The sequence below is a fragment of the Typopeltis vanoorti genome, chromosome 6 (assembly GCF_054136105.1).
Source record: "Typopeltis vanoorti isolate ZY-2024b chromosome 6, IOZ_Tvanoo_1.0, whole genome shotgun sequence".
NCBI lineage: Eukaryota > Metazoa > Arthropoda > Arachnida > Uropygi > Thelyphonidae > Typopeltis > Typopeltis vanoorti.
The window spans coordinates 64,516,278-64,536,595 of record NC_143554.1 but is presented as its reverse complement, the minus strand read 5'-3'; the positions used below and the strand labels follow the sequence as shown (position 1 = coordinate 64,536,595).

The window sequence follows — 20,318 nt, the reverse complement described above, 5'->3', positions numbered from 1 at the left end:
CTACTTTAGGTTTCAGTAGTCCAAATTTGTTCTCCTCAGAACTATGTAAGAACTGAAATATATTAATTAAAATAAGGAAAACAACAGCTGAATAGTAATTTATAAACAAATTGTAATATTTAATGGCCAAAATTGTGGAAACCTTTTGGAAAAAGTGTATTTCTGAGGTTTGATGGCTCATAACACCACTTAAAATTATATATATCAATGGAAAGATAATTTAATCAACAATGTAATGCAATAATTTTATGGAGGATATTTTTATTAGAACAGCAGTTATAAAGAAGAAAAGTGAAACACAGAAAAAATGTGATATACAAAAATTCTCACAATGTGAGTTAATATTTAGTTGGGTAACCTTTAGCATTAATTATGGCCTTACAACCCCTTCCCATGGAGTGAACAAAGTTTTTTTAGTTCTGCAGCTGTTATAATGTGAAATCAAGATTGAATTATTGCTTCTATTAATTGGGTTTTATTGGTGGGTTGCTTCTGGCTAACAAGTTTCTTTAGTCGGCTCCATAGATTTTCGATTGGGTTAAGGTCTGGGCTATCCCCAGGCCATTCCAGCAGTGGAATATGATTATCTTGAAACCATTTTTTGCACACAGCAATATGTCATGGAGCTGAATCCTGTTGAAATATAAATGCTTCATTATTTTGGAAAAGATCACGTGCTGAAGGCTTCAGTTTGGGCTCAAGTATTTAATTTATGTAGTTTTAGGCATTTATATTAATTAATCATGCAAATTTTGCCCACACCTTTTGATGTCATACAACCCCAGATCATAACTAAGTGGGTGTTTCATGGTAGGTGTAATGCAATCAGGATGCAAATCTTCTCCGATTCTTCTCCTTACGTATTTTATGCCATCACTGCCAAACAGGGAGATTTTAGTCTCATCACTTCAAATAACACTGTCCCATTGTTCCGCTGTCCAGTTAACATGGGTTTTAGCCCAATATAATCTTTTCAACCTTTGTTTGAGAGATAAAAATGGCTTTTTTTTTGTGGAATTCTAGCATTTAGTCCAAATTCCTGCAGTCTGCACCAAACAGTCCTTGCACTCAACTTCGCATTGTATTGCACCATTTCATCTTGTATACACCCAGATGATTTTCTTCTGTCATGTAGGCACAGTCTCTCAATTCTTGTATCATCACTTGCTGTTGTGCACCTTTTCCTGCCTTTACCAGTCTGATTTTGTAGTGACTGAGTCTCCTTATACCTCTTCAAAAATTTAGAGATGTCACCTTTGGTTAAGTTTCTACCAATTTTTCTTCTGATTTCTTCATAACTGTAGCCTTGTTCACTTAATAATACTATTTTACATCGCTTTCTGGGTGACCAGTCAACTCTTTGCGCCATTTCTTTAATTTTATTATGTTTTACAAGCTCACTAAATGAAAGAACACAGCCAACCAACTTGATAGCAATCACGTAACACACTGACAAATGTCCTCCTCTCAGCTCCAATACATGACATCAATAGCTGAATCCTACTGTGACCTTATTGGCTCATTTCCAAAACAAGATGACACCTGATTGGCTCTCTAAACACTCATGCTCATTGGCCACATTCAAATGAAGAAAAGCTACTTTATATCAACCTAAGCAAATTGTGCTTCTTTATTCTGGTTATTTGGCTATAAATTTTCATAGAATACAGATAATTGAACAAACTTTGTCGCATTACATTCTTGATTAAATTATCTTTCCATTGATATATAATTTTATGGTATTACACCAAAAAAAAGTGGTGTTATGATCAATCAAACCTCAAAAATACACTTTTTCCAAAAGGTTTCCACAATTTTGGCCACTAGTGTATAATAGCTGCCAGAAAGACCAACCAAGAAATTGCTTAAGATCATTAACAGATAGGACTGCTAGATGTACTGCCAGATAGGATATAGATACTGTTTAATTTAAAGCTCAAGGGACTGAAAATTATTGGTTCAATCTCTCTCTCACACATGCACTCATGCACTACCAGTTTGATACCTTTTTATAAAAGTTTTATGATAATGATAAACAAGTAGTTTTGTTTTGTTATTTCATTGCAGTCCCGGCAAATCAATCGAGCCAATAAAAATGATGTAAAGGAAGCAAATAAATACTTTTTTATAGAGTCAGCAATTGCTCTTTTTATCTCTCTCATCATTAATATTTTTGTAGTTGCTGTATTTGCAAAAGGCCTACACAACGAAACCTATGATAATGTGGTGAGTTGATAATTTTGTTATCTTCTTTATTAGCATTATTCTTTGAATTAAAAAAAAAAAAAAATTCAGATCTCTAGTTGTAAGCTTTCATCAGTAATGTTATTAGTTGAAAAATATATATTTACAATTACACTAATTTTGTAATAGTGTGAATGCAATATGAAATAGCAACATGATGTGTGTTGTATTTAATATAATATTAGCATATGCTGCTTCTTTCTACTGTTTAATGTCATATTCATTATACTTTGTCATTTTCAATTATTATTCACATTTATAATGATGTAATTATTTTTTAAAATTCTAGTACAGTCTCTGTGTGAATTCTTCCAATAGTCATGCTGATGTCTTTAATGTTGTAAGTTGGAAATTAGTATATATTTATTTTAGTTTTTTCAACATTTAGATTTTTATTAATGAGAACATTCAGTTTGTTAGTCTAATGGAATTTTGAAAAAGTACATCTAAAATGTCTAAATTCATATTAGATTGTTGAAATCTGAAATTTAAAAAAATGGCTGAATCCATAAGAGAAAACATTTGACATAAAACAATAAAATTAAAGCATATTTCATGTGCATCCTTTGATTATATAAGAAACTTAATCAAAAGGTATCAGACTTTGTTTTTTTGTTAAACCACACTACAGTGGCAGCTTGTACATAAGCACTGTGACACTGCAGCACCCCCCAAGGAAAAAACAAAAAAATTAAATTTTGTTTGTTTTTATAAATAATGACAATGCTTACAACATTATTTAAATACAATACATGTTAAAGGTTACAGCTTATGTTTCAACGTTGATCGAATATATAATAATTGGAATTGTTCGATTAATGCTTTAGATTATGAAACAAATGCACTACGATCTAACGCAGTGTCGGAATTATCACATTCAGTCAGTTCAGCTAGACTTGCCGATATTCGTTTGCACTTGCCACTGCACGTAACAAGTGAATCCAACACTGCTCAATGAGCAGTGTCGCTACAGATAAATTATATGCTTGCGCACATTATTTCTATGAGATATGAAACTTTTATTATTGGTGTGTGTTCGTGGTAAGGGTGAAATATTTCTGATAAATCTTATTTTATTCTGTTAAAATAATATACGATTATTTATTTATTATAAATACAAGGCTGAATTATGACAAGTGTCACTGTTGAAAATATGAAAAGAATTATATTTTCTCAATTATCATTACATGAATCAAATGCACTGCGATCTAACGCAGTGTCGGAATGTCGAAACTGACACTGCTCAACAAGCAGTGTGGCTACAGATATATTGGATATATTGAATGCTTGTGTGCGTTATTTCTGTATATGAAACTTTTATTATTGGTATGCGTTTGTAGTGAGGGTGAAATATTTTTAATAAAGTATTTATTATAAATAAATATTTATAATAAATACTTGTATTTATTATAAATACAAGGCTGAATTATGACGAGTGTCACTGTTGAAAATATGAAAAGAATTATATTTTCTCAATTATCATTACATGAATCAAATGCACTGCGATCTAACGCAGTGTCGGAATGTCGAAACTGACACTGCTCAACAAGCAGTGTGGCTACAGATATATTGGATATATTGAATGCTTGTGTGCATTATTTCTGTATATGAAACTTTTATTATTGGTATGCGTTTGTAGTGAGGGTGAAATATTTTTAATAAAGCAATTTTTGTAATATGTAAATTTACTTATTAATAAATTGGTTACTGATTAGGAAAAAATGAATTTTTTTTTTTATTTTGTATCTGCAGCACCCCCACTTAAAATTTTCACCAGCCGCCATGGTTCGCTATCTGCAGTTTCAGTTATCCACAGTCAACCCTAGTCTGAAAATATTAAAATTCCAGAAATAAACAATTTATAATTACACAGGCAAAGTAAATACTAGATCCAACATTATTTCAATGTCGAATGTTTATAGAAATTATGAAAGTTTCCTAAGTTGACCTGAGAGCTTACGAGAATTATAATCTCCATAATTTTAGAGAGAACAGAAGTGAGAGAAATTGGACGATAGTTCGTTGGTTGACTTTTATCACCTTTCTTTAGGATGGACTAGTTGTGGTTATGTTTCGAGGTTGTTGGATAAATGCCAGTTGAATAGGATAGATTGAAGAGGCAATACAGGATAGGTGTTAGTTGTTGGACACAATTTTTTAACACAGTAGGTGGAATACCAATAGTACCAGATGCTTTGTTTGTGTTCGCATCATTAGGAATTCGTCAAATTTATTTTTCTTGGAAAACTATGGAGAGACATGAAGGGAGGCATAAAGCTAATTTAGTGTTTTTGACTGATTTCTTTAATATTCCTTATAAATATTCAGCTGACTTCCTACCATACCAGTTTTACTAATTCTGTTATCTATTTCCATATCTAATTTACCAAAATATTGGCCTTAAATAGCTGAAATGTTTTACTTGTTCTGTATCCATTTAGGATACAGTTACAGCCAATTCTCTTTTTACACAGCTTTTTTTTTTTTTACACGATTTCAAAATAACACTGTTAAGAAAACTAAAGCAATTCTATTTTTACATGGTATATTTTGATTTAACATGGTTCAAATGACACTTATTTTTAAAATTTCTGTTTGAATTCAGTTCTGTTAAAAAGAGTTTCCATTATAATTATCATTTCCTAGAACAGTACATATGCACTTGGATTTTTGGCACCCCACCCCCTCGATGTTTTAAATATCAGGCATTACTCAACGCTACAGAATGTAGACAATTGTGGCAACAACAAAAAATTTAATTTTTGTAATTACAATTTCCCGTTATATGTTCCATTATATTCACTTGCCATTGGTTCCTGGAAGTAGAAGGGTGCTATGCTGACTCCTCAGAGTTAAGTTGGTCTGTTACGTGAGGCCTGCCTGTATAAAGCTGCTTGGAAGAAGTTAAGCTGTCTGCTAAACAGCCATTTCTTATTTACATTTCAAAACGTTTGCACGTCTTGTGTTTTGTTTGTGCAATAGTTATGCAGGTATATATTAAATTTTGAAGTTTTGTACACATAATATCAAATTAGCAAAATTAATTATTGATTATTTTCATATATTTTTGTAACATCACCCCATTAATCATGATGTCAGATGATTCAGTTAGACAGACAGAAGAAGAAAAGAAAAGCTATTTCTTTAAAATCTAAGATCCAAATTTTAGATCATTTAGCAGCTGGAGAAGGTTCAACATCCTTAGGGAAATATTTTGGACTGAATGAAGCTACCGTGAGAATGATTAAGAAAAATGAAGAGGCTATTAGAAAATCTGTTCTGTATGGAACAAAATTAGGTGCAAAGTCGTCATCGTATAAGAAAGACATTATAAAAGTGAAGATGGAAAAGACCCTAGGGATGTGGATAGAAGATTGCTCACAAAAAAAGAATACATTTAGACAGAAATGTCATCAAACAGAAAGCATTATGGTTGTACAAACAGATTCAGGAAAAGGAGCCAACACCATCAAACAACAATTGTGATTTTTCTGGTTTACCAAATTTCTCAAAAGATACATGCTTCATAATGTAAAAATAAAAGAATCTGCAGATGAGATGGCAGCTAGTGAATTTCTTTCAAAATTCTAAAATTATTGAAAATATAAGAAACTCAGAGAGTTTCATTGAATTATTTGGCATGAAACTCTTTGAGTTCCGTATTCGGCTATGAAACAATATGGGATGTAATATCCCTAAACTTAAATAACTTCACGTCGCCGAATTGAAGCCTTTGGCTCTTCATATAATTAGTAATTCATTAGGACACCTTCTTGGCAATTCTTATAATAGGGTATGTAAGTTCTGTTCGCTACAAACATGGTATTATCTAGGTCTACCTACTCACCGATGAGACCTCAATAAAGGTTTGCTGTTTTAAGGATACTTGTGACATAAGATTGAATGATATATTCACGTAAACACAAGAAAGATATTTATTTAACCAAATATTTCGGTCTTGAAATAGCAGACCATCTTCAGTGGTATTACAAGAACAGTTTAAAAAAAATTAAATACAAGCTAGAATACTAACAATAGATCATTAAAAATAGAACATTCCGCGTGATGTTATATCACTAAGTATGAAACGGAATATTTTGAAGTAGAGACATGGTTGGGGAAAAAAAAAAAATTAATGAGTAATCTTGATTAGACTTTCCCAGATTTTTGATATAGATATACAGTCATTACGATTCAGGTTGGGACGATGGAGCAAGGCCTCCACGCTTTCCTTGAACAAACATTCGAACCTATAACGGGATCTATGTAAAAGGCGAGTCCTGGACCAAAAGATGCTGTGGTCAGTTTCAATCCAGTGTTGAGCCAATCCAGACTTTTCAGGTTTGTTGTGAAGAACAGAGGATTTGATGTTCTTCGATTCTTTTTTCAAGAGAACGTCCAGTCTGTCCAAAATAAGAGAGATCAGTTGCAAGGAATTTGATAAACTCCAGGAAGAGATAAAGCTGAGCGTTTGTCTTTAGGAGAAGGAAAATGAGAAGACAGTTTGTTAATAGGTGTATACGTAGTTGTTAAATCATATTTCTTTAAAATTCTTGCGATGGGTTCTGAAATACCGGAGATATAAGGAATAGGCACTCTACGTATTGAAACTTTGTTGTTTTGTGAAGGATTATAAGAATTGAGAAGATGTTGAGTACTTTTTTCAGAAAAGTCATTGAGTTTCATGTGTTGTTGGATAGTAGAAAGTTCTTTCTGTAGATAATCAAAAGTAGAACAATTAGTTTTGGCTCTTCTGATGAGGCATTTTATAATTCCTGTTTTTTGACATGGATGATGGACTGATTCTTTAAGAATATAACGACCTGTGAACATTGGTTTCCTGTATACTGTAGTTGTAAGAATATTTGAAGGTGACCAGATGAGGAGAACGTCTAAAAAAGATAACTGGTTGTTTTCTTCTATTTCCATGGTAAACTTTAGAAGATGATGCAAGGAATTAATACTGTATAAAAAAGAAGGTAAAGAGTTTTTGCTGTGAGGCCAAATAGTAAAGATGTCATCTATATATCTTACCCAAAACGATGGTTGAGGGAAAATAGATGAGAAGAGGACATTTTTCTAAATGTTCTAAATAAAAGTTGGCTAAAGCTGGAGAAAGAGGACTTCCCATGGCCGTTCCTTCTACTTGGCTGTAAAATTTATTTTGACATACGAAATATCCAGAATGTATTACGAAATCGAATAGTTTTATAATGTCTTGAGGAAAGATGTCAGCAAGTAATTTTAAAGTTTCCTTGAGAGGTACATAGGTATATAAAAATTCTATATCAAAGCTAACCATAAGATCTTCAAAATATTCCGTTTCATACTTAGTGATATAACATCACGCGGCGTGTTCTATTTTTAATGATCTATTGTTAGTATTCTAGCTTGTTTTTTTTTAACTGTTCTTGTAATACCACTGAAGATGGTCTGCTATTTCCAGACTGAAATATTTGGTTAAATATCTTTCTTGTGTTTACGTGAATATATCACTCAATAAAGGTTGAAACCGGTCTGGGTAGTGACTTCTCTCATAATGTAGAACAGTAACCCAGCTCCTAGGAGCTGGGTTCCACATTATGGGTAAATACCAAGAAGAGTGATCGGAGCTTGCTCCACCCTTACTATGAGTTGCCCCATGTTGCACTACCAGGTGGACTATCCAGGTATTTGCTTACGCTTGGACTCGCCGAACTTTATATAGTTTGTGTATTCGGCATGAAACTCTTTTCGTTTCTTATTCAGCTACGAAACAATATGGGATGTAATATCCCTAAACTTATAAGCATTTCATTGGGTAGTCAGTGATATGGTTGCATTTGTGTATGCTTGCCCAGTTCAACAACAATGGTGTTGGGGGTTATCTTGCTAAGGTAGAGTCGCAAGTAATCATCAACATCCAGCTTATTTCTATATTTATTTTTTAAAGCAGTTTAAGATGAAAAACCAGTTTCACATAAACAAGTTGCTGTGGAAGGTAGCAAATGTTTGACTTCAATTTTTGACTAAGTCGGATATTTCTTCTCCATTCCAATCCAAAAACTAATCAACGGCTTTTTTGGAATGAATGCTTTTTAAACTATTGTTGCAAGATATCTCAATCAACTCTTCTTTATTGGATAATGGAAGCTTACAATTTTCCCAAATCAAATGTGACAGGATCTCGAATCCATTCTTGCCTTTCATCAGGAGATGGTAAATAATGCCTTTTTAAGAGTGCTTAAGTGAATGATTACTGGTTGTCTGATGTCTTCAAACTCTGTTTTCTTCTCACCATAACACATCAACATTGTCTCCTTGCAATGATAAGTTCCAGATATTCATTTTTCAAAAAATGAGTTAAATATGCTAACTGTAGAAGCCATTCTAAGTCTTGTAGTCTCAAAGAAAGTTGAAACTTGTGGTCCATGAAAAAAAAAAAAAGTGTACTTCATTGTGGAGTTCAAATAAACAGTAAAGAACATTTCCTTGTGACAACCAGTGTACGTCTGTGTAAAGCAGCAATCTCTTATGCAGGCTACCCATTTCTTCACAGATAAGTGAAAAAAGTCGAAACTTCAACGATCAGGTTTTGATGAAATTAACAATTTGTACACTCTCATCCAGAACTCTTTTTTAAATCATCAGGGAGAAATTTAGCTATCAGTGCTTCACAGTGAAAGCAACGAGTGAACTTGCACTCTGGTGCAACTTGTTTTATATGACTTGCTAGTCCTGTGATATAACCACTCATTGCTCTTGTTCTGTCAGCACATACAGAAATACAATTTTTTCATTCAAGGTTGTTTTCGGCAAAATATGAAACAATCGTATTAAAAATATCCTCACCCATAGTAGAAGTTTCGAGAGGCTTACAAAATAAAATATCTTCAAATATTGCATTCCTGGAATTTTCCACACACAGAAACAAGTAATTAAGCTAGTCTAGCCAACCACAGGCTAAATTGAATAGCTTGAATGAGTTGGTCCTTAATATTACAGGCCATATCTTTAATTTTCCTAGAAACTTGTTGTTTAACAAAGGAATGTTTCTGAATGAGTGACTTGCCTATTGTGCGAGTTTTTTTTTGGGTTTGGCAGTTTGGAGGCTTACTTTGTAAGATGCTTTAAGTGAAATTTCATTTTCTTCTACACCAGAAAAATGCTTAATTGTGGTTTTTCTACTACTCAAGTCTTTCAAAAGAGGTTCAAAATAGCTTTAGGGCTTATTTTTTAAATGGTCATGTTTTGTTTCAAAGTGTTCTGTAAAAGAGATGGTTTCATAGAATTTTGTGACAAGACTTCAGAGCAAACAACACACTGGATTTGGTTCTAAATTTCCTGTCCACATAAAGTCAAATTGTAATTATGACTTATGATATTTACGTTTTTTAATTTTTTTATCACTTGATTGTTTAACATTTAATGTTCTTTTAGTTACTGCTGAATTCACCTCTTTACTCACATGGGATGATGACGTAATTGTAGATGTAGAAGCAATTAGCTCTGGCTCCACATACTTTTCTTCTTAATTATTCATTTATCCATGTTCCAAGAAATTTTAGAAACATGTTCATTTAACTTCACTGTAAACTGAAGACTAAAAATAACTAAGTATAGCAAGTGAAATAAATCGCAACAAATATATAGAGCAGTAAGAAGGCACATTCACTCACTTTTGATTGGGCGATCAGCTGTTCGAGTAGGTTCAGCTCTCAGGTAGGGAAGGGGAGGGAGGATTGACAAACGTGTATAGATATGAACTACAGTGCTGCGCTTTGTCACTCAGTTCTCAGAAATTAATCAGTATCAGTGTTGCCAACTGAGTGACTTTGTTACTAGATCTAGCAACTTTTGAGTTCTCATGGTGTACCCCCAAAAATTTTACTGTGTACCCCTTGGGAGTATGTGTACACCACTTTGAGAACCTCCTAATCTGGAATATCGTTATCTTCAGTTTTCATGTCATCTTTATCATCTTGGATTCCTTTTACAGCATTTTTTCTCCTCTATTTCTAAGCTTTGTTTTTAAATAGCCTCCAGAATATTTTGCCACAATTCTTATATTTATTTTCTATATTCTTGCCAAAGTCTTCTCAGGACTTTTGTTTAGCTAGTTTTACACAGTGCTTTGCTTTCTTACATCTTTTCCTATATTCTCTAAGAGCACAAGCTGACTATTTCAGTCTATGGTTTGCTTCTGAAAGCTGTGATCAACCTTAATTCATTTTAAAACTCATACACTCTCTTTTCAAAATAAAATTCAATTTTATCCTGCTCAAAACTAAATAGTGATCACTTCCTATTTCAAATCCTCTGTATACTCTTGTGTCCTGAACCAGTAGAAAAACATTACTGTCAACCATAAAGTAGTCAGTAAGACTTCTTATTCCTTGCATCTTCTTTCCATGTGAATTTGTGCACATTTTTATGCTGGAACATGGTTCTACTAATAACTAATCCATTTCCTGAACAGAAATACAGTGGACATTTACCATTATTACTTTATTCTTTTCTCCAAATTTTCCAAAACATCTCTATGTATGATCATTTCTTTCTCTGCTGTTAAGATCTTCAACAAGCACCAAATTTTCCTTCTTCATTGAGCTAGCTGCTTTCTCTAATACCTCAAAAAATTCCTCCATTTCTTCCTTGGTAGAACTTTCTGTTGGGCCAAAGGCACAAATAAGTCTCATTGTCTAGTTCTCCATTCTGATATTTGCCCACATCACTCCTCTTGATAGTGCCTGCCATTCAAGAAGATCATCTTCATATTTAGTGTTGAATACTATAGCTACTCCTTCTTTTCCCTAATTATTGCCTGAATGTAACATTTTTGTATTTGTTGCTAAGAAAGATCTCACCTGTTTTTGTCTTTGTTTCAGTCATGCCTGTTATATTGATCTGGTACTTATCCAGTTTTTCTGCTAGTTCCATTTCTTTTCCATTGATGTTTCTTATGTTGATAGTACCAATCTTGAACTCTGATATTGATTTGGGACTTGTTCTGAAATTTGTTCCAATAGCTGACTTTTTGCTGTTTGCCTTCGTTTCTTGATGAAAACAGTGGGGGGAGGGGGCTTGTTTAACCGGGTGATGTCCCAGCCAGCATGAAATTCTGTCATGTTGTACCTACATTTACAATATCCAGATAGATACCTAACAGGGTGAACCACGAGAAGGTGAGGATTGGACATTAGGTCAGAAGCCCCAGTCGGTTTTCCACATTCCTTAAAGGTCTACATGGAGGTCTCTTCCCAGTTATACAGCTTTGACTCTTAAGCACTTGTTTTAAGTCTTCTAGTGTTAATGACATTTTGTATTTTTAGAGTACAAATGCAGATTTTTCAATTCATCTTAGACAAGTTTCTTCTTAAACTGTATTATATCCATCCATTCCCCACCCTGTAAAAAAAAAAAAAAAAAACTACAGAGATCACAAAACAAATAATGAATGGTATTCTAGTTTTTTTTAATTTCTATTTTATTTTTTAACAATTTTGTGGTATACACAATTTTATCAGACATATCAAAACACTTATATTCAGATGAGTACATAATTTTTTGTACATTAGTGATAGTTTATTGTCGTTTGTGAAATAATTACTTTTGAAATGTTGCAGACTAATGGCACAGGCATTGTTGAAGCAGATATATATAAAGGTGTAAGTACTTTTCTGTTCATGTATGTATATACGGAATGTTTTTTTTTCCAGAATATCTTTCTGGGTGATAATTTTTAAATTTTTATTGGTTGACTGTATAATAAATTAATGTGATGAAATTTGTACCACAAATATTCATTTTTGTTTCGCTTGTGTAATAAAAAGAATTTATTTTCTCAAGAAATTCCATTCTTGTTTAATCCTTTATCCAGGTGTAAGCAAATAAAGTTTGTGTATGAGGTATCTTCATGACTAGGCTACTTCTATATAGAAGCTGATTACTTCACTTCAGTTGCCTGAGTATTCCATAATGCAAAACACATTTCCTTTGTATGCTTGCACCTGGATAAAGGATTAAACAAGTATATAATTTCTTGGCAAGTATAAAATAATTTCTTTATTATAAATAGTTGTGCAAATATTATTATTAGTATTATTACCTAACACCTCCAAGGAATCCAAAGACTCATCGATGGAGGGCACCTACTCTACTCTGTCTCTACTACTCAACAACTGCAGCTACCTTCATCATCTACATCAACGCCATCTACTGCAGACCACCAGCAGTATTTTCACTAACATCCATGCCCACAGCGGGATTCCAACCCACAGCCTTTTGACTAAAAGTGGATACGCTAACCACTCAGCCAACCAGGCCGGCTGTACTTTATCTTTACTTTTTTTGATGTTACGTTGGTTATGCATGAGATTCAGCTTCCAAATGAAGATCTTCAGATTTCCATAAGATCTGACTTTGCTTGTATGCCATTCTTGGATATTTGTATTTGTACCAGAATTCCCTAGCAAAACATATACAAAACTGCCACCCTGGTTCGTTGAGTAATTAGTGTACCTACTCTCCAACCAACAAGTTGCAGGTTCAGATCCCACCATGGGCATGGATGTTTGTGATTGTCTTTTGGTGGGAGATAAGCTTCATTGCCCGGTGCGAGACTACTGCCCTGCTTATTGGAGGCCTGAAGTGGCTTGGATAAGTTCCATGTTTGGTTTCTAGAGTTTTCAGACTATTTAAAAAAAATGCAAAAAAAAATATAATGGGGGGAAAAAATCCTTATCCCACCCATAGTACAGATGTACTATAGGTTTATTAATAACCTTTCAAGTAATGACTGCATGCACTTTCAGCAATGTTATTTTGAGGAATTGAAAGAGAAATAATCAGGTTCAATTACAAATATAATTGAAGTGTGCAAAGATTGTTGAATTGACATTTAATTAGGTTTTATGAGATAATACCCCCTGATTTTATTTTACAAAAAAAGAAATTAAAAGATTTTGCATATACCTTGCAAATGAAAAAAAGTTTAAAACTTTAAGAAATAGATAGTGAATGTTGTTATAGCATAAATAGTGAACTTTCAAATGTGAAGACCTGTGTGGCCATTCCTGGTGGTCTTACACCTTGTCTACATCCCTTGGATGTATAGATCAACAAACCATTCAAGGACTATGTATGAAAATTCTACACGTAATAGTGGATGGTAGCCACTGGCTGCCATCCACTACTGACTGACTCTGGCAGGGAAGATTAAGAGACTATCATTAGAACTGTTGTGCAACTGGATTTTGAGAGCTTGGGACATGATTTCACCAGAAATAATTGCCAAGAGTTTTTTAAAAACCAACATCTCTAATGCCCTTGATGGGAACTAAGATGATGTTATTTGGGTAGATTGACAATGCACATGAGGAACAACATTGTCAACCTATTTAAATTTATGATCAATGCATGCTATTTTACTTGCCATAATAAGTTTAAGCAAATAGAAGGAACAACAATGGGCAGTCCTATCTCACTAACCTTAGCCTGATTATTTCACAGAGCATCTAGGGAAAAAACTCCTTGACACTATATAAGTTTGAGTACCTGGGATCCATTATTAATGTGAAGAATTGTTATTCAGAAGATGTCAAAAAAAGGTTAGGAATGGCTAAAACAAGTCAGAGACCTGTCTAAAATCTGGAAGGATGGATCTATCTCCATGGGAACAAAGTTGAGGATTTTAGATGCAGTTATTTTTCCAACAGTGACTTATGGATGCGAGACTTGGAACCTAAAGAAGTCAGATAAGAAATGTATATCTGCTTTTGAGATGTGGTGTTACAGAAGGCTGTTGAGGATATCATATACTGAAAAGCGTACAAATGAATGGGTGTTAGAAAAGATTAGTAGAACTTTAAGGCTCCTTATGGATATTGACAGAAGAAAGTTAAAATATTTTGGACACATAGAAAGGATGGAAGGAGGACTTCTCAGAACAGTAATAGAAGGTAAAGTTCCTGGAAAAAGAGGCAGGGGTAGACCATCAATGAGATGGATGGATGCCGTGTGTGGAGTGACTGATCTTCAGAGAGTTGAGGCTGCCAGAAAAGCAAACAACAGGACTACATGGCGAGGCCTGGTGTGGAACATCATCGAGCATCGGAGTGACCATACGGCATCTGTAGATGCCCAGTGAACATAGAGAGAGACACTATATACCCTCAGTCTCATATATAGTTACGTTTTGTTCATGATATATTTGCAATCTGGTCACACATTGAGTCAGAATTACTTCAATTTCTAGAGGAAAAAAATTCCTTATATTCCCATATTAAGTTGACTATTAAACATGAATCCAATAACCAACTATCCTCTTTTGGATACCATAATAATTTATAATCCTACAGGTCATGTTGAATTTTAAATTTATTGGAATCCAATCTTTACTTGACATATACATTCACTCATCCTCCCATTATCATTCACAAAAAATGGGTATTATCAATAGTCTTGTACACAGAGCTCACATGATCGCTCTTCTGATCCACTTTTGTTAGATAAACGGAATAAAAATTAAAAGCAATCTGATATGTAATAGATACCACAAAAGTACTATTGAAAAATTTGATAATTATCATCCTTCTACCAGACTACAATCCAATGTGAAAAGAATTTCAATACCCTACTTTAAAAGAACCTTGGAACAAATAGCAAGACTCCTTTGTAAATTCAATCTATATGCTTCCTTCAAACTAGCTCAGAAACTATTTTCCTTCTCCCCATCAACGAAGGATACATTACCACCTCTTTCTGTATGTTTCAGATGTCTATCAAGTGCCCTGCTAATGTCATCTTTCCTATTTTGGACAGACTGACTGTTCTGCCTTGATTAGAATTGAAGAACATAAAGACTGTTTTGCATTTTTGATATCTGACAAATCTTGCCTTGCTTCTCATGCTATTGACACTAGGGACATAGTTCTTTGGAACAAGGCCTCACTCAAAAAGTTCAAATTCAATTGCCTCTTCCTTGAAATGTGAAACATTAAGAAATTGTCTGAAACTGAACCGATCAGTCTGTATCCCAATATTTAAGTTTTGGGAAGTGATCACTATTAATTGTTCATAAGTTTTTTTAATTAATAATTATTTTATTTATTTTTTAATCTATGCAACTTACTACAATAGTTCCTCTGAACTCTAATAGTGTAATATTATATGCATCAGCTGCGATTGAGATACGAGCTAATATATGCATGATTTATGATTCATTATTTTGATTAATATTTTGATTCTAGTTAACAGTATCTCCCCCCCCCCCAATGATGATGTCCATGTAACGTGAAAAATATTGGAAATTTTGAATAAATTCTATATAATTTTTGTTACATGTGCAAAATGTGTAACTTATTTTAATATCCAGTAACTTGGGATTTCAATTATTATAATATCCCTATTTAATATTTTCTATTTAATATTACTTTGAACTGACATATTATGCTGATCAATGCATTTAAATCACAAATGAGATTTATATATGTTTAAAATTTATACAAATACTATATACCAAGACCTTTCAACTAGAAGTAAGGTTAGCTGGTCGTATATGGAGGCAGAAGGTTTTTTTCCCTCCCAGAAACTCCAGTTTTTCATCAGACAACCAGCAAACTGGCTAGTAGAGCACTCAATTTGAAAACTGAGGAATACTTATAGACATAAGGTTAACCCTTGAATTACAGTTATGAAATCTGAGGATACTTGAAAGGTTATAGGTACTTTAAGTGCCTGTTAGAACTACTGATGATAAGGAATACACACACACATATATACGGTATATAACATTAAAATTTCATATTAGATGACAAGATGAATGAAATCTTTGCATTATAAGGCTGGCTACCTAAGGGCCAGGTCAAAAACCGGTCCAATTATGCATTTGTGTTGCCTAGGGTATAAAAATTGTTTAGCAACTCATTTAGGATAGAGAATGCTTAAAATCTAATACTTAAGATTAGTATGACAGTAAATCCTTGAAAGTTTATTTTTCACTTGGTTAGACTATAATAAATTTAGTTTAATCCTTTATCCAAGTGTGAGCAAACAAAGTTTGCGCCTGAAAATATCTTCAGGACTGGGGTAAGGTAGTACAACACTGGGAAACTCGTTGCAAAGGTGGGCCAAGTTAACATCACTCCTATCTCAGTATCTCCCATACCTTACCCCAGTCCTGAAGATATTTTCAGGTGCAAACTTTGTTTGCTCACACTTGGATAAAGGATTAAACTAAATTTATTATAGTCTAACCAAGTGAAAAATAAACTTTCAACATCTTTCTCTAAATCCAGAGTAATTTAATAAAAAGGTGGCACACCTTTTGGCAACTCCTATAGGTAAAGATGACCTCTCCATTGCTTCTGCCTGGTATCTCCACTTTTGGGCTTGGCTCCCACTGAAGAGACCTCAATAAAGGTTGAAACTTGTCTGGGTAGTGGCCCTTCCCTTAATGCATAACATTATACATATCTGCAAGGAGATGTGTTTTGCATTATGGGAGATACTGAGATAGGAGTGATGTTAGCTAGGTCCACCTTTGCTATGAGTTGCCTGGTGTTGTACTACCTTACCCCAGTCCTGAAGATATTTTCAGGCACAAGCTTTGTTTGCTCACACTTGGATAAAGAGACCGTAAATCCTGTTTGCTATTGCTTTTTGTTTGTTTGTTTGTGGTTTAACCAGTACTGTGAATATACCTTCAGTAAGTTCTAAATTTCCCACTTATCATCCTTGTCAGTTCAATATCAAGGTAGATACCCAGTAATGGAGCTTGTCACATAAAAGTGAATATTTGCATTTAACTTCAGTAAGTTCCAAATTGCCCACCTATCATCCTTTTCAGTTCAATATCAAGGTAGATACCCAGTAATGGAGCTTGTCACATAAAAGTGAATATTTGCATTAGTCAGTAGTCCTGCTTTTTCCCCCCCTCAGTATTCCTTATATGGTATGTGGAACTTTCCTTTCAGATGACTAGCTATGTTAGTGACTTCACCCTGTCATTTCTGATTTTATCATCAAATATATCATTTCTGATTCTTTTGAGTGCTTCAGAAATAGTCGAAAAAGTTTTGTGAAAGGAATTGAAAATTATAAATTTTAATAATGGCAAACCGTGAGCAGACATATAAATACAAAATCAATAACGGAAAAACTCATGTTAAAAGATTATTTAATAGTATAATTTTCGCCTATGTGTCACAGGCATCTTCAGTACATTTTAAGCTCAAATTAAACAATAACTGACAATTCCAAAAAGTGCCACCTAAGTAGCTAGTGTAAGATAAACTAGAATGGTCAATAAATTTCCTAACAAAAAAAAAAAAATATATATATATATACACACACACACACACACACACACACACACACACAATAAAAAGTTAGGAAAGATTAGCTGAATTATAAAGTACTATCTCCCATAAAGGGGACAGACGTAAACCAGCTAATCTGGTTTACGTCTGTCTAAAAATCTTTCTCCAGTTAGGCGAGTGAAGTAAAGTTTCACACATTTCTTTATAAAGCCGTTCCATGAGGAACCGAATTTTGTGAAGGACTCTTGTCTTTTTCCAGTGAACTCTGTCTAGTGATGATGGCATGTTCTGCAAGTCCAGACTATTCAGGTTCAAGGTATTGAATATAAGACTGGTGTTATTCTAGCCGAATAGAGGCAGATATTCCTGTTTGTCCGAAATAAGATAATCCACAAGAGCAAGGAATCTGGACACCTGGAGAAAGATTTCTCTGAATGGTCGAAAGGCAACAAAAATATTCAGTGGTTTTAAAACTTTTGCTATACGTTCACTAATACTTTGTACATAAGGGATAGGAATGTGCATTATTTCTTCTGTATTTGAAGAGGAAGACATATTAAAACTATTCAAAGCTTTTTTGATGAAGGAATTCTTATATCCATTAGATAGAAAGGAAAAAGTAATATATTGCAGTTCTTTTTGTAGATCGTCTGAAGAACAAAAGGAGTGGGCACGATGAACCAGTGTTTTAATTTTACAAAATATTTGATTTTGTAATACATTCCGGTTATTTTTCCATTAAAAATAAGTTGTATCAACAAATTGAAGGAACAGCAATGGTCAGTCCTCTTTCTCCTGCTAGGGGTGCTTAAGGGTCAAAGCTGTATAACTGAGAGGAGACCTCCACATAGCCTTTAAAGGAATGCAGATAACCGACCAGGGCTTCTGACCTAATGTTCAATCCTCACCTTCTCGTGGTGCACCCTGTTGGGTATCTACTTGGATACTGAACGAACGAGGATGGGCTGGCAATTTGAGATTTAGCCGACCAAATTGTATTCTTATTGGTTAAACCAAAATAAAAAATGATGGTACGACATGACAAAATTTCATGCCGGCTGGGGCTTCGCCTGGTTAAACAAGGCCCCCGTTGTTTTCGCCAGGGAACCAGGGTGAACAGCGAAAAGTCAGCTACTGGAACAAATCTGAAAACAAACCCCAACTCAACATCACCAGAGTTAAAGATTGGTACTATCAACATTAGAAGCCTGAATGGCAAAGAAATGGAGCTAGCTGAGGAATTAGATAAGTACCAGATCGACATAATAGGGGTGACTGAAACAAAAAAGACAAAAACTTGAGATCTTTTTGAGCAATAAATACAAAATGCTATTTTCAGGCAATGACAATCAAGGAAAAGGAGGAGTAGCCATAGTATTCAACACAAAATACGAGGCTAATCTTCTTGAATGGCAGTCAGTCTCAAGTAGAGTAATGTGGGCAAATATGAGAATGGGGAACTGGACAATGAGACTTATTTGTGCCTATGGTCCCACAGAAGGTTCTACTAAGGTAGAAGTGGTAGGAATTTTTTGAGGCTTTAGAAAAAGCAACTGACACAATGAAAAAGGAAAAGTTGGTCCTTGTTGGGGATCTAAATAGCAGAGTAGGAAATGATTGTGAGACATACAAAAATATTTTGGGAAAATTTGGAGAAAAGAGCAAAGCTAATAATAATGGCAAACACCTGTTGGATTTCTGCTCAGGACATGGACTGGTTATTACTAACACCATGTTCCAACATAAAAATGTGCACAAATTCACATGGAGAGAAGAGGCAAGGAATAAGAAAAGTCTCATTGACTATGTTATTGTTGATAGTGATGTTTTCTCCCTGGTGCAGGACACCAGAGTGTACAGAGGATTTGAAATTGGAAGTGATCACTATTTAGTCTTGAGCAGGATAAAATTGAATTTCATATTGAAAAGAATAACATGTAAGAAAGTTTTAAAGCAAATAAAAGTTGAGCAGCTTTCAGATGTGAACTGTAGACTAAAATACACAAAGATTATTGAAGAAAAAATGAAAGAGTTTGAGAACAGGAATCAAACTTTGGAGATTCAGTGGCAAACTCTGAAGAAAACATTGATTGATTCTGCCAGAGAGGCATGTGGTGAAGTTTTCTGCAAGGATAAAAAATCAGAACTCCCTGGTGGACACAGGAAGTTAAAGAGGCAGCGAAGGAAAAGAAGAAAGCATATCAAAAGTTCCTGGCAAATAAGTCAATTTGTGCTCTTAGAGAATACAGAGACAAATGCAAGAATGCTAAACACTGTGTAAAACTAGATAAACAAAAGTCATGGGAGGACTTTGGCAAGAATATAGAAAATAAATATCAAGAAGGTGGCAAAATATTCTGGAGGTTGTTGGAAAAGCTTAGGAATGGAGGAAAGAGTGCTGTAAAAGGAGTTAGAGATGATAAAGGTGACATGAAAACAGGAGAAAAAGATATCCTTGAAGTATGGAGTAATTACTTTGAAAAACTGCTAAATGAAACAAGCAGTATTGATAACACAGTGGTAAAAAACACTGACTAGCCATGCAGTCAGGAATACATATCCATACTTGAAGTAGAAAAAGCCATCAAAGGCTTGAAATGTGGAAAGGCAGCAGGAGTAGATGATATTCGACCAGAAATGCTGAAGTATGGTGGTATACGAATCTTACAGTGGCTGCACTGCATTGTTCAGAAATTCTGGACAGAGGGACAAATTCCCGATGATTGGAGTAGAGCTCTCATAGTACCCGTATATAAAAAGGGAAATTAAACTGAA

General features: G+C 34.1%; 1 protein-coding gene across 6 annotated transcripts in view; it reads left to right on the top strand.

Annotated features, from left to right (window-relative positions):
• Positions 1 to 20,318, top strand: part of LOC150105500 (natural resistance-associated macrophage protein 2-like) — a 244,546-nt gene that overhangs the window by 74,487 nt on the left and 149,741 nt on the right. For all 6 annotated transcript variants that reach the window (XR_016548450.1, XM_090394214.1, XM_090394215.1 and 3 more), the window contains exons 7-9: positions 2,068 to 2,226; positions 2,534 to 2,584; positions 11,850 to 11,891. Coding sequence is in view for 5 of the 6 variants with exons in the window: in XM_090394214.1 (XP_090250340.1) it covers positions 2,068 to 2,226; positions 2,534 to 2,584; positions 11,850 to 11,891 (252 nt within the window). In the remaining variant the exon portion in view is untranslated. The remainder of the gene's footprint in view (positions 1 to 2,067; positions 2,227 to 2,533; positions 2,585 to 11,849; positions 11,892 to 20,318) is intronic.